Raw genomic sequence first — 15,391 nt, 5'->3', positions numbered from 1 at the left:
CTGAGATTAATTAAAAATTCAAAATGTTTTCGTCAGTGAACGTTTATATTTCAGTAGATTTTCGATGCATACTCAACACTCACTGATTATAAAAGTAGCAATAAGATATTTAGGGTTGTGTGAGTAGCAGTGTAAAATGTGTCACTGATTACGTTCTTGTTTTTTTAAAAAAAAAAACCTAGCGTGCAAAGAAATAAGCATGAGTTATAAAGAACAGGAGATTCAACAAATGAGGGATCAACAATGGCAGTGATCCATCGGGTCACAATTTCAGGCTTTTGGAGAAATTCATTGGTTTTCTAGGATTTGAATCGGCAAGTGTTAAAATGGCCAGCCGGGATTCTAGACATACACTGTGAACATTGTGTAACACACAGCTTGAGAGACAACAATGAAAACTGTGGAACTGATAAATTCTCAAAACTATCTCGTGCCAAAACTCATGGATTATTCATTGAAGTTGCTCAACAGGCCCTGCAGAGGAGAAATAAAAACGCTAGTAAACGGTAGCTTTACATTTAATTTTATTTTATTTTATTTACTTAACTCAAGAAATATAACTATGACAGTAAAAAAAAAAATAACATAAGAACAGCTGGTGTAATATCCTTGATGTCCTGCAGGTGGCGCGCCGCCAAACACCCACCGTCTAAACAGGAAGTCTATCTATCTCACGTCTGCTAGTTAGCTAGTTAGCATTTAGCGTAGCATCTCAACAACAAACATCCGTAGGGGCTGAAAACCTTTAAGTTAAAGTCAAATTAAGGCACCGTTTGCCTTTAACGAAACCATGTCGCACAGAAAGCGAGCAAGAGAGAAAGAGGAGGACAGACGAGAGCACAAGAGACACAAAATGTCCAAACATGATCAGGATAAACTCATGGCGCAAAGCAAGAAACTCTGCCAAGAAGTCCAGAAGCTGAAACACGTCGAGACCTTGTAAGTAACTCTCACAGCACATCTCCTGTTCCTGTTCAAATATACAAACTTGTATCATCAATATGAAATAAACGTGTGGCAGGTTGCTTTAATTGCCCTGTTAGTAAAACTCATTATTATTATTATTATTATTATTATTATTATTATTATTATTATTATTTAATATGAAGCAGGACTGGTACATCTGAATTACATTTATGATTTGCAATTTAATATATTCATTTTAATGTCGTTTAAATAATGTTAACCTTGTTAATATATTGCAATCATAACTACTTCCTACTTTACTGTGCTTGTGTGTACTTTCTTTATTGTTTATTTCTGTTATATTATGTTTATATATAGTACTGTTACTATTTATCATGTATGCTGCTGGCCCAGAGGAACAAACATAATTTTTCCTGGTAAAGTATAAAAATGACAAATAAAGAAAACTTGCTGCCAAAAGGCCTTGATAATAATAATAATAATAATAATGCATTTTATTTGTATAGCACTTTTACAGTGCTCAAAGACGCTTTACAGGGATAAAGACGCAGTGCATAAACAATAAGTGAAAATACAGAGGCATAGAAATAAGTAAAAACACACTGCAATAAACAATGGATAGACTACAAGCTAAAATGGCTATACATTAAAAGCAGTCTGGAATAGGTGGGTTTTGAGGTGTTTTTTGAAGATGAGAAGGTCCATGTGGTCTCTGAGATTTTGACAGACATGTACTCCTTCTCCTGAAGGTGTGCTGCGGTATCTGTCACATCCTTTATGTCACCCTATAGGTCAGAAAGGTTTACAAACAGCTTTCTCCATCAACCAGAAATAGGGATTTAGTTTTCTAAGAAGCCAAGTCAATTATTCCTCAAACCATTTCTGAATAATTTCTGCTTTTGGGAATTTTTGTTACCATGGTAGGGATTATATACTCTGAATCCATACAGGGGTGCATCCTTTTTTAATGGTTATTTAACCTGGAGATTATGAATTTCTTTTTCAAGAAAATCCAAAAAAAAAGAAAATTTTAAAGGGACTTGCTTAAGATTTCCTATTGGATTCAAACCGGCAACCCTCCAGTTACAAGCCTGCTTCCTTAAGTTTTAGGCCACCACTGCCCAATGTCAGTTTTTTTTATAGAAAAATCCTAATCATAGCATTGTGAATCACAAAGTCAATGTGCAACATATTAGATTTGTCTAAAGCAGTGAAATTAATCATTTATTTATTCATTTTATAATTTTTTTTTTGGGGGGGGGGGCTTGATAACTTTGATTCAACACTCATGTTTTATAGTTCACAGATGGCAATTGTGAATAAATGACAATAAGAAATATTTTAACCGTTACGTTTGCAGCTATGAGAAACCTCCACCAGGACTTATCAAGGTAATGCACACGTGTTGATATCCATCAGTAAAACATTACATAATTTACAATCAGTTCATCAGTCAGTGACTATTGGTTTGTGTTGTAGGAGCATGAAGAGAAGCCTGAGGACTGCATCCCGGCTGAACCCGGGAATGAGGATGCAAGGACGTTCTTAGCACATGCTCCCACTAAAGGCCTATGGATGCCTCTGGGGAAGGAGGTGAAGGTGATGCAGTGTGAGTACATGCTTTACATTTCATCTGCCACCGTGAGATAAAACACCAAAGCTTCCTCAGGATGCAATTCAGTATGTGCTCATTGTTGTTACAGGGAATCACGGACTTTTAAAGGCATTAGTTTTTCTGTTGAGAAAACAAAACAAATGAGATTTTTGTCTTTTGGAGATGTTTTTTATGCTGTGTGAAGTGGCAGCGTTGTGAGCACAGACACTTGTAAAGTACTCAGGACTCATCCACAAGTTGGCGTTTGTTCCTCACAATCAGAGCATGACTCCTAAAGCCTCTACAAGCAGCTTGTGCTTAAAGAAGCAGAAGTTGCGTGGTCACTAAGGAACACTCAGAAACTTTGACTTACATTTTTCACTTTTGTGACTAATATTTAGCGTTCAGCCTCAGTTTAGGATTATCATTATTTTAATTTTCTCTGGATAACCACTAGTTGAAGTTTTTTGAAGGTTAAAATCTAAATGATAATTTGTCTGTGTCCATACACAGCTCATCCAAAGGTTTTTTCTTTGCCAAATTACACCATTTGCTAGTCAGGGTCATGTCAGCTCTACTAAAAGTAACACAAAGGGCAGAGCTAATATTTGTAACGTAACACAAGAGGCGGAGTCAATAACTGTAACGTAACACAAGGGGCGGAGCTAATAACTGTAAAGTAACACAGGGGCGGAGCTAATATTTTTACCGTAGCACAAGGGACAGAGCCAATAACTGTAACGTAACACAAGGGGCGGAGCCAATAACTGTAACAAGGGGCGGAGCTCATATTCGTAACGTAACACAAGGGGCAAAGCCAATAATTGTAACATAACACAAGGGATGGAGCCAATAACTGTAACAAGGGGCGGAGCTAATAATCATGACGTGATATAAGGGGCGGAGCAAATAATTGTAACATAACACAACGGGCGTAGCAAATAAGTGTAACAAGGGGCAGCGCTAATAATTGTAACGTAACACAAGGGGCGGAGCCAATACCTGTCACGTAGCTCAAGGGGTGGAGCTAATATTTGTAATGTAACAGAAGGGGTGGGGCTAATATTTGTAACATAACACAAGGGGCGGAGCCAATAACTGTAACTTTACACAAGGGGCGCAGCCTATAACTGTAACAAGGTGCGGAGCTAATATTTGTAACGTAACACAAGGGGCGGAGTTAAAACTGTAACTCATGCAAGGGGCGGAGCTAATTTTTTTGTTATTTTACTAATAAATAACTTGAAAATAGTGATGTAAATGAAAAAATTGCGATAAAATTGTGGTTGTGATTTTGCAAAGAAAAAATTGTGACATAATTTTTTTTTCCATATCGCAAACTGTTACTTAATAAAAACCAAATGTTACTGATTACTTTTTTTTTTTTAGCAATGCCAAAAAACAAAACAAATCAATGTCTGGATCCTTGTACGGGATTGGGGTCACTCTTTAGTTAGCTCAACCAACAACAACATTAACTACATTGCTTGTGCCTTGGCTGTCCTAATTTCTTAAAGAAATACATTTAAGCTGATCTACCAGCTGAGATCGATGCAGTTAATGTTGAAATTTTTTATTCATTCATTTATTTATTTAGTTATGCTTTTCCTTCTGTCTTTAATATTTTTTGTTACTACTTCTCTTTGTCTTTCCCTATTAATGGCAAACTACTATTACCACTTGTCACTTATTTACCTCATACTCACTGTTAATTGTAATGTGTAAAGACTTGTAAATATCTGTAAATGTAGTTTGGGGTGTTGTCCTGTTGGTGTATTGTGTTGTTGTCATCTTTGTCCTGTGAAATAATATAGTAAATAATAAACAAATATTGTATATGCAATTATTTTAATTACAGGCTGGAGATGCAAGCGTTACGGCCACAGGACAGGAGATCGAGAGTGTCCTTTTTTCATCAAAGGCAATCAGAAACTGGAGCAGTTCAGAGTGGTGAGGAGAAAACCATCCATGCCTTCTTGCTTTTAATAAATGCTGAAGTAATACTTTGCAGACAAAGAGTTGAGGCTGATTATAGCTTATACAGTAGGTCAACGTTTGTATGGAACATATGAGCTTCACAGTGGTTACTGTTACTGGTCATTCTATTTACAGGCATGTTGTTTTATTATGCTTGACTAAAAGACAAAATACTCTATAAAGGTGTCATATTTTATGTTCAAATAAACATTATGGTAAAATTATCCAAACCCTATATAACTGACGTGTTTTCATTTCAAGTGGCATTAAAAAGGTCTTTAAAAGTCTTAACTTTAACTCACCTTAAGCTGTAGGAATCCTACACACAGCTTGTGTAGTAACATATCCACTGCTGGGAGATTTTTGCAAGGCTGAAATGTTTGAGTTTATCTGAAATGTGCAGAAGCTCAGACACCGAACCAAACACTGTGTGCTTTATTCACACGCAGTTGGAGCAAATAATGAAAGCCTGACGTCATATGCATGCAGGATTTACCACTCGTTGTTTTTGCATCTTTAGGCTCATGAAGATCCCATGTATGACCTGATCCGTGAAAACAAACGAAATGAAAAGGAGACCAGGTATGATGTTTTTCTGATATATATGTTGGAGCTTTGCTCAGATTCTGTTCCGATAAACGCATTCTCACGAGGTAAAAAAGATACTGTGAGGCAGATTGTTCAGATTGTGGCAGTTTTGCTCCTGTGGGTGGAAATGTGGGCAACAATCTCACATGACCTGGAAACTTTCCCCTGGTGTCAGGCTTCCTGTTTTTAGTTTCGACACAATTTTATTTGACAAGTGTGTTTAAACACAAGGTTTGTTTTTCTTGTTTTTTACAAACCCACTGCTGTCCTCTGAGTGTATCTCTGCATACAATAAAAAAAGGTTATTTGATGCCTCACTAGCTTCAGTGTGCTATTATCCATGTTCAATTACGATTACAGTGACCATCTAATTTGTTTCCTATTGGTTACCTAGTTAGGCTTCCTAATCAATGAAAATATAGGTTTTCATATTTTTGGTGTGGGCATCTGAGCCTTTTTTTTAAAATGGTAAAATGTCTAAAAGCTTGATATGAAACATATTTTAATAATTGTCAACTACATACAGTATGTGTAGTACTGTACATAGAACTGTAACATGGTTTCCCAGTTTTGCGTTAAATTATTATACGGTAGTTGACAATTTTCATAGAATTTTCATGACAGTTACAAAGTCATTTATCTAAACTCAATTACATTTTAAATATGATTACGATAGCAACAGGTTTTTAAAATTACAATTATAATTACGCCATAATTGTATTTATCAATTACGCGATTACAATTACAATTGACTCCAACCCTGGTGTGCTAAAATAATGAATATATTTATGTATTTATTTTTGAAATGTCCATTAGGCAGATTTCCATGGTAGCTATACCACATTGTGCAGATTGATGATGCATATTGATTTTATTTGTTTATTTATCAACAATGACACAAAATTATCACACAGCTGCAGATCAAATATTAGTTAATTTCCAAATTTATTGGAACATAGTGTTATATATTGTTTCAAAGGTAATTCGATGTAGTTTACGATTAAGCCTCGCACAATTATGCTAGGGGCCCAGGAACCCACCCCCCTCTTTTAGGCAATTTCTATTAAAGTCGTTTTCTCATTTATTTGTTAGTTAAACATTGCGACAGTTGGTGGTACCGCATCATTGACACATACCAATATATGAATGGGGCCCATTACTCTGTATGTGCCACAGGGGCGCCAGAGGGCCCACACTCTTTTCCGGATATTTCTAAATTTATCAGAACATAGTCGTGTGATATATCGTTTCAAAGGCAATTCAACCTAGATTACAATTTTACGTCGTAAAATTTCATTTGTTTTACTCGGTGGAACCGAGTCATTTCACTGAACTTCTCGGGAACGTGGTATTCTGCGGGCCCAGCTGCATCTGTAGTTCATCAGAACTTGTTCTTGTGCTCTTCACAAATCAGCACGAACCACCAGTTACACACACACTCACACACACACATGTAGCAGCAACTTTGCAGTTTGTATGCATACACACACTGCTTCACAACGCCCTGTGTCCAATCCACCTCTTCACTGCTTTGTCTTTGTAAGAATAGAGAATAGAAAACAAAAAGATGTGGAGGTTTGCTTGAGGATTTGATGCCTGTCAAAGGCCTATGACTAAAACATGCCTCTGATAAACTAACAATGAGCTGGACTTGTCTTGTTTTCTTTGGCACATGCATATAAATAAAGCAAACAGAAAGCCTGATATACCGAGCAAGTGAAGAGTCCTTTTGAATGTTTCATGAAGTGCATTTCTGAATGGATATTACGCTGAGGACTGCAGGTGTGCTCCAGGGAGGCATGATGTGACTTTCAGGGTTTTGCTTTCCCATCTCTTCTTTCATTTAATGAGACTTGATGGACACTTTAGTAGGGAATGTAATCTTGTCTTTGCTAAACCTCACATGGCTGAGCAGTCCACTCTTCATGTGTGTGTGTTATTTTAGGTTTGTCTGATTTTTATTCAAGTCAGTGTATTAAATGAATAGATGTAAAGATGGTGGAAGTACCTCTTAGCAGTTTGAAAAGTAGGTAGTGTACAATCTGTGGTTCACACAGGCTTTTTGACTCCTTGTTTTCCACATGCAAATTCATTTATTTGTTTTTTTTTTCGATAGAGTGCACAACATTAAACATCTATTTAGATGCAATAGATGCAAATATGCCAAATTATTATAGCAACGATGCTAATTTACATCCACAGTCCCTCAGCAGGGAACAGAAAGACATAACAATAGTGTAATTATGGGACAATAAATCACACAATTTTAAAAAAAATCAATGTCTTTGCTTCAAACTTGATGATAATGGAAAAGATAATATGAAAAAGCAACCTTGTTTTGAATTGTTAATGTTAGCAGGGGTTGTGTTTGCTTTCATTAGTGAGATTCTATGTTTTTTTTTTTTTTTGTACTTTTTTAAGGTCAGACCAGTTCCACGTGAATCCAAAATGCAGAACAATTTAAAGATTTTGATGGCGTTCATCAATCATTTTTCCTGACCAGATGCAGCACAGAATGCTAAACATTTCCTTCCCATTCCTTTCCAATCTCTACTATCCAACTCAATTTCCTGTGCATAGAGCATACAGAAGACTATATGCAAAAGAAAATAAGTCTGTTTTCATATTTTTAGTAGCTGCTTTTGTCAGCGTTTTCTTTTGGTTGGTGCCAGCATCTGTCCCTAGGCTCAGCTCTGCATCAGCATGATTTCTTTTTCTACACATGGCTTTTCTGAACCTCATTACCCTCCGCCCCATGTTCTATCTGCAGGATCCAGCAGCTTCAGCAGCTTCTCCAGGACACCACCTCTTCCTCCTCAGACTCCGACAGCTCTTCCTCCTCTTCGTCGGACCACCATCGCAGTAAGAAGAGGAAGAAGAGGAAAGGCAAGAAGAAGAAAGACAAGAAAAAGAAGAAAAGAAAGAAAAAGTCATCCAAAGCAAGCGACGGCTCAGGTTCAGACTGAGGCTAATCAGCTCATGCTAATGTATGAACTCACACTGCTTGGCTCCATTGTTGGAGGAGATTGAATGGCTCTTTCTAACCATTGCTGTAGCTGTGCGTGTGCGTGCGTGTTACACAGAGCTGGACTCCAGAGGAATCATCAAAGCCTGTTTTCCTGCTGCTTTAATCTCCGTAGCTGCATTTCCACAGTGCATGACTTGTTCACAGCTGTTTTATTTGCCACAGGCTGACCACTAGCTTTCACACCCTCCCCATTGGATCACACACAGTCAGCTGGAGAAAGCGTGTATGCTTGCCTCGGCGCATGGGAGATAAATCGGACATATTAGCCTGCTGGAGTAAAGGAGGATATCCTTTCACAGGTTCTTGGCAGCATGTAAAGCAAATCCGGTTTGTCTTTGCCAGATTGTAATTTCCACCATACTTTATTTAGCTAGTGTTGGAAAACACTGATTGCAGTGTGTCACAGGGGAAGATGTGGTGAAAACACTATGTAATGTATGTATTCTATTGAGAATGATTAAGATTGTGAAGGTTGATCTGATAAAACACAGACATGCTATAAATGAATGTATGTGGCTGACAAGAAATGCGTTGTGGTCTTTTTAACTCAATTCTGCAAAACATAAATCCTAATGTGGTGCATCACATTAAACTAAAGTTAAATCAACATAAAAAGCATTCATGAATTTATGTTTTTATTCTTGTAGCATAGAACAGTGTTCTTTCTCTGCCTTTCTCTTATTTCTGAATCCAAGTACCCCCTGTTGTCAGACTACAACATTTTTGCTCAGAATATTATGAAAAAAAACCAACTATAGAGCATAATGATGGAAGGAATGTGTGATAGCACGCATTTGAAAGATTCTCATTTTATAAATAATTGGAATTAAATGGTATATTGCCTCCTGAATGGATTTATTTGTATGGTTTTCATAATTTTCACTCCCGCCAAGACTGACTCTTGTATTTTCAGTTCATGTTCTAATCAAGATCATTTCCATCATTAATATGATTATAATTTTAAACTAAAGAAAAACATTATTTTAAAAAAAAACAATATTTTGAACGCTTTCATTTGTTAATTTTCCACACACTTTCAAAAGTACCCAATTCAATTCAAAACAGCTTTATTGGCACAAGAAACAAGTTAACATTGTCAAAGCAAGTGTGACAGAAAACGATGTACTCAAAAAGAATAATTATTAAAAAAAATAGCTACTTTATGATGTGCAAAACTACAATAGAATAATAATAGGGTTTCACTATATATATCAAATTTATTCTTCCGTGTAATCCAGTTAATATCAGCATTATAATTGACCGAGTCTTATTATACACGCCCCGTTTTGTTAAACAAAAAATGTCCAAGTGAATGGTCACCGATCAATTCTGCGATTTTTTTTTTTTTTTAAAAAACATTGTTAAATTCATTTTGTTTGTTAGAAAAAAACAATTTCGTTTGTTACAGATGTCAATAGTTTAACGTGTCTAATTTACAGATGTCTGTAGTTTTCATTTAACATTTTGTACCTACATTTATATATATGTAGAAATAAATTTACAATTAAGTTATAAAGGGTTATGTACATAATTTTACATATATCTATATTATTATACATCAGTTTTATCTAACGCTTTTCTGGGTACTCAAAGCCGCTTTACAATGAAGGAAGCAGTGTCGGGGTTTGGTGTCTTGCTCAAGGGGCACACGTGTCTGGTTATACAAGTGCATATGTACAGTACATGTACACAAACCCATTACTGTACATTACAGTGCCCCATTTGAGAAACACTAGAGATAGAACTATATTGTGTTGGGTTTTTTAGGTTTTTTTTAGATGCACCTAAATGGCTATCTTCAATAGTCAGTGTTACATAAACCCAAGCAGCTCCTTAAAGCTGTTCCACAGAAGAATTTCCCTCCGTGCCATGTTTGAGGAGACAAGTACCTCTTTTGAGCAGCACATGGTAGAAAAAAACCAAATAAAAAAAAACTAGGAAGATGATTGTCCTTTCCTAATAAAGACACTCACAAACCAGATTTCAATTAAGATTTGAGTCTTGGAATTTCTGAGTTTGTTCACGCTGTAGGAAATTGATCTTGTGTCCATGAAGATGTTCCCTGCGAAGCACAATGAGTCTGTTAGATGAGAAACGGTTACAGAAGCAACTCAGAGGAAGCTTCTGCTATGGAAAGGGAATGTGGTCAGTGGAGAGTCTTTATTAAAACACTCCGTCTTCTTGGACAAAAGACAGGTTGAGCTGAGTGCTGGGCAAGACTCATGGCACAGATTGCATTTGAGCCACAATCCAGACTGCAGTCATTGGAAAAAGCTCTGCATGATTCACTTCTCTGGCTTTTTGATTCTTTTTTTTTTTTTTACACCATAAATGTTATATTTGCAATGGGATTATATAATTTTAGGATGAAACTCTGCAGGGTTGCATGAGATAAGTAAATCAACTATTCCCTGTATGTTTTAAAGGCATATTCACATTAAAAATAGTGAAATAAATAGCTTCAATTTATAGCGTTATGAAAGGAAATACCATAAGAAGGTTAAAACATTACTGTAGAACAGCCCAGGGACCAGATTATGCTAGTACATAGATATGTCTTTGAAATACAGGTGCAGAGGTTTGACTTTGAACAAATGTGTCTTAATCTGTTGTCATTTACATTTATCTTGTGTGTGTGTGTGTGTGTGTGTGTCAGGCTCCCAGACTAAATTTGTCCAAAACACGTGAACTGCAACACTTTATATATATATATATATAAATATCAAATCTTCACATGATGCGTTAATAACTGTAATTCAATATACAAGACAAATACAGTCGGCTGCTAAAACAGTCTGTAAGAGTTATGTAAACTCTAACAATGTTGTCTTGTTTTGAATACAATGCCAGTTGGCCACCTATTGTTCGGAATGAGACCTGCTCGCCGCAACAGTCTGTTAATTCAAGGATATGAATAATTAAACTGAGGATACAGGCTGTCTGTTAGAATAGTTTTGTTGTTTCCCAGAGAGAGAAAAACAAACACAGAGATTCCCGCTGGCTGTGTCACTGCACATTAGTACCTATAATAATGTTCAGTGTGGACCAGGATGAGCTTCAAGGAACTGTTGTACAAACTCTTGGTTTATTATCATAAACAGCATGTAAAATAAAAACTCACTATCCTGAACATACAGTCTGGAGTCTGTATTTTCGTACAAATAAAAGTGACACTATCATAAAGTCCCATTAATAGACAATCACCCCGTCCTCTGTACAGACAGCAGTCAATAGCATGAATTATTTAAGCCATTGTTCCTGTTGTGCTTCAGAACAGCTTGTCCCTCCCCCCTTGTTCTTGTTTTTCTTTAGTTTTGAATCATTTTGTTCATAAATAATCTGTCAATTACAGTTTGCAGAACACGTACCCTTCAGGAGCATCAGATAGGATCATCTTTACCTGGCTTTGACTAATCAACTTAAAAAATAAAACCGCACCAATGAAATTAATAAATAATGTAATTGTTATTAGAGTTTAAACCATACGTCAGGATTAAATCATTACATTTTCTATTGCGTCAATTGGGTTATTTATTCTACAGTGGTCATGCATACAGTATGTGAAGATGTGAGCTGGGATAGACATCAGTAAACCCCTGTGGTGCTAAACGAATGAATGAACTGGATAAACAGCCACATTAGTCAGAGCATTCATTAGCCCATTATTTGACCTTAGTCAACTGTACGTTTTCATTACTTCTATAAAGAGAACGAAAACCACTCTGTGACGTGTTGACGCTGACTTTTTAAAGGTGAAGACAGTCCCACTATCCATGTTCAGAAATGTGTTATGTCATACTGGGTGAAATGGTCCTTCCATCCAGAGACAGAGACTGGTGAATACATTATGTGTTCAGAAAAAGGAACAAAAAGAATCAGACCTCTGGAGCAGCTGGAATCCTGTAAAAACTCTGACCAATCCCTGCCATTCGGTCCGAATAGAAAGAACCAATCAGATGCCTTCGTGTTTCGTCCTCCGTCTCTCTCTTCTACTGCGTGCACACTCGTCACATGACATTGTTCCCAGAAACATGGAGCACAAATGAAGATCTGAAGAGTCTTTCTGTTGGACAGGTGAGTATTTGTTGTTTTTATATCAGATGTGTGTTCAAGCTTGTGGGGGCGTGGCTTGGCAGATCCTTTCAATGCATGTGCGTAGACTGCGTCACTTCCTTCACTCGCAATCTTTACGACAGAACTGGGACGTGATATTTGAATGTAAACCGACCATACGACGTTTGTTAAATATTTGAACAACAATTTAAAAAAAAAAAAACACACACACAGAAAAAGTTTAAACCACAGCAAGACAATATATACAAAAACGGATCAATACAAAACATTGACAATAAAAAACCAAAGAGACAATTTAAAAATAAACAAAACATACAGTTCCAATAATTAGAAAAATCTTGGCAGCAGGTTTAGAATCCGCTAATTAATTATTTCTAAATAGCAGGCTCGATGTAGACACGGTTCACGCATGCATTGAAAGGATCTAAAAGGATCCAGCACTGACAGCAAACGGGAGGGGGAGGAGCTTAGTTATAGGAGGTCTCGCGAGCTCTAATAATGCTAGCTATCTAACATTGCGGTCTGCGCCCTTAATACTGCTAAGGTCTAAATACTTACAGTACTTTCCACTATGAATTACCTTTTTGCTTCTTTTTCATAATTCACATCCAGTTAAGAATAATATATATGCTGCACCACTTCTTAATAATAACATTCCAAAAAGAGAGGTGTTAAAGGGGCGGTATTATGAAAAATAATAACTTTTTGATGGTATTGCTACAGTGATATACATTCCTTTAGCCTCATTCAGAGGGCCAAACTTGCAAAAGTTCTGTTTTCTTCCTCCTTTGCTATTCCACATTTTGTAAAAAAGTCAGCTCCAAACGGGCAAGTTGGATTTTCCTCCCATTATGAGTCATAAGGCGGAAAGTCCTCCTCCTGACTATCCTGGCTCCTCCTACCCTACATAAGAATGTGAGCTCTTCCCTTTCAAACTACCTCAAAAACATAGAGAAGGAAGGTTGATATTACAGGTAATATCTTTACATTCAGTATATAGATAATCCTAAGCACAGGGGGAGTGCTCACAATCGGTTTCATTTTTAGCAGCTGTTATATCGCCTTGTATCGCCTTTATGGAATGATCTGAGGTGTTTGTGACCCAATGCGACGCAGCGGTTGAACAAAGCAATGGACTATCTTTTTAAATGGACTATTCCTGTGGTCAGAAATGGTGAGGACATGAAAGAGATGTAGCAGCTCGTGTGAGTGTTTGAAACAGCTGAAGCGCTCACATTCTATTTTTACTTATACTGTACATAAGCATTTGGCACCTTATCATTCATTTGCACCTAGTTATTCAGTATTACAACCTCCGTGTTTTCTGGATGAGTGCGTATAATTATTAATTATAGTGTTGTTTTAATTCATTATTATCACTAGTGCAGTGCCCGTAGCAAGTATGTCTTGCTATAGAAAAGAGGAAGGTTAAGTAGCTTTTTCATGGATGGTTTACATGGGAGCTTTAATTCCTCTTTAATTCAGAATGAAAGTTAAATCCTCTTTAAACTGACCTTGCAAACACTCAATTCCTAATGCAAATTGAATTCTGAGATACACACGCAGACATTTTTTTTTTTTTTTTTTTAGGATATTAGACCCACTTTAGTTGTTTTTAAAAGCCCTTTGTACAGTCACTCCTGTGGATTCTACGCAGATTTCAACTTATCCTGAGTTACCATGGCTACCTGTCAACATTGAGCTGTTCTAACTTATCCTGAGTTACCATTAGCGATGTCCCGATAAAACTTTTTCTTTTCCGATGTGATACCAATATTGCAACCTTGCGTATTGGCCAATACTGATATTGATCTGATATCAGCATGAACCATTTGGTTACATAAATGTTAACCTTCAACATAATATCTACAGTATTCTACAATTGAATAAAATAAATTTTAAAAAAATTGGGAAAAAAAAATTTAATCCGATATTCGTTGTCAGGCTAATATCGGACCAAAATCCAATATCAATACTGGATCGAGACACCCCTCGTTACCATGACTACCTATCAACATTGAGCTTGTTCTGCAAAGCTGTGTTTAAGACAATTTTATAAAAATAATTCATTCACGGCATCATTGCAGTGCAAACAAATTCGACGTTGCGCACCCTTGAATCAAGCAGCAGCCATGTTGAAAGTCTCAGGTCAATCTGAACCTGAATCGCAGGGATATTTGAGCCACAGACACACACACACACACACACACACACACACACACACACACACACACACACACACACACACGCACACGCACACACACACACACACACAGATTCCTTGCTTTATTGATAGAAGATTATTCTTGTTACTTGAATTTCCTTTGTATGTCGCTCTTTGGGGATAAATAAAGTTTTTTTTTTTTCTGATTCTGAAAAATTGCATAATATACTGGATCTTTAACTCAGCTTTGTGCAACATCTAAATGTAGCCAGCAGGGGGCAGTAGAGAAAGAGAGCGAGAGAGAGAGAGAGAGAGAGAGAGAGAGAGAGAGAGAGAGAGAGAGAGAGAGAGGAAACACTGATGAGTGACACACACACACACACACACACACACACTAACTCCGGACCTCAGTGCCTCAGAGGAAGACGTGTCTCCGCCTCGTCAGGTTGGTTAAAGCCTGTTTTCTCTCAGCTGGATGGCAGTGTTCAGTGTGTGTGTGTGTGTATGGATAAGTGTGTGTGTGTGTGTGGATAAGTGTGTCTTTACCGTCCCTGCTCTGCCGTGTTGTCTCCAGCCTCCATCTCTCTGTGACTGGGCTCACTTTGTGAAGTGGCCTCAGCGGCTCTGTGTGTGAAATGTAGACAGACTAAAACCACGGTGGATGAATGAACCTGGCTCTATAGTCTATTGTCTATGATCTATAATCTATAGTCTATATTCTCTGTCTGATTTCCTCAAACAAGTGCACGGTGACGCCGCAACTTGCGTGTTACGCAGCAGCAGTAGATCCTCCATGTGTTAGTGTCAGTGGTTCAGTCCCAGTACCGGGGCTGGGAGCGTGAAAATCGGATGGAAAACCATCAGCAGGCGCTGGAACTTAGAATGAGGATGTTGCATGTTCTCCCAGTGATTGCCTGTTTCCTACAGCTGTTGTGGTTCCCAGAGGTGTAAAGTGTACTGATATATTCTAGTACAAGTAAAAAGTAGCTCAATTAAAGAGTACTCAAAGTAAAAGTAACTTACTCGTTACTTTCACACC

The 15,391-nt window shown here is 37.2% G+C and overlaps 2 protein-coding genes across 2 annotated transcripts in view; both read left to right on the top strand.

Moving 5' to 3' along the window:
• The first annotated feature begins 790 nt into the window (after nt 1-790).
• Nucleotides 791-8,641, top strand: rp9 (RP9 pre-mRNA splicing factor). The gene is made up of 6 exons (XM_028461181.1): nt 791-939; nt 2,288-2,318; nt 2,407-2,536; nt 4,380-4,471; nt 5,019-5,080; nt 7,857-8,641. Exons 1-6 carry the CDS (start codon nt 791-793, stop codon nt 8,050-8,052), a joined length of 660 nt encoding a protein of 219 aa, XP_028316982.1. The 3' UTR covers nt 8,053-8,641.
• A 6,061-nt stretch (nt 8,642-14,702) lies between these two features.
• elmo1 (engulfment and cell motility 1 (ced-12 homolog, C. elegans)) overlaps nt 14,703-15,391 on the top strand; it is a 99,520-nt gene continuing 98,831 nt past the window's right edge. The window contains exon 1 of the mRNA XM_028461182.1: nt 14,703-14,797. The gene's annotated coding sequence lies outside the window, so the exon portion shown is untranslated. The remainder of the gene's footprint in view (nt 14,798-15,391) is intronic.

The sequence above is a fragment of the Gouania willdenowi genome, chromosome 11 (assembly GCF_900634775.1).
Source record: "Gouania willdenowi chromosome 11, fGouWil2.1, whole genome shotgun sequence".
Taxonomy (NCBI): domain Eukaryota; kingdom Metazoa; phylum Chordata; class Actinopteri; order Blenniiformes; family Gobiesocidae; genus Gouania; species Gouania willdenowi.
Note: the sequence above shows the minus strand (reverse complement) of the source record. Positions and strands in the feature narration are given on the sequence as shown.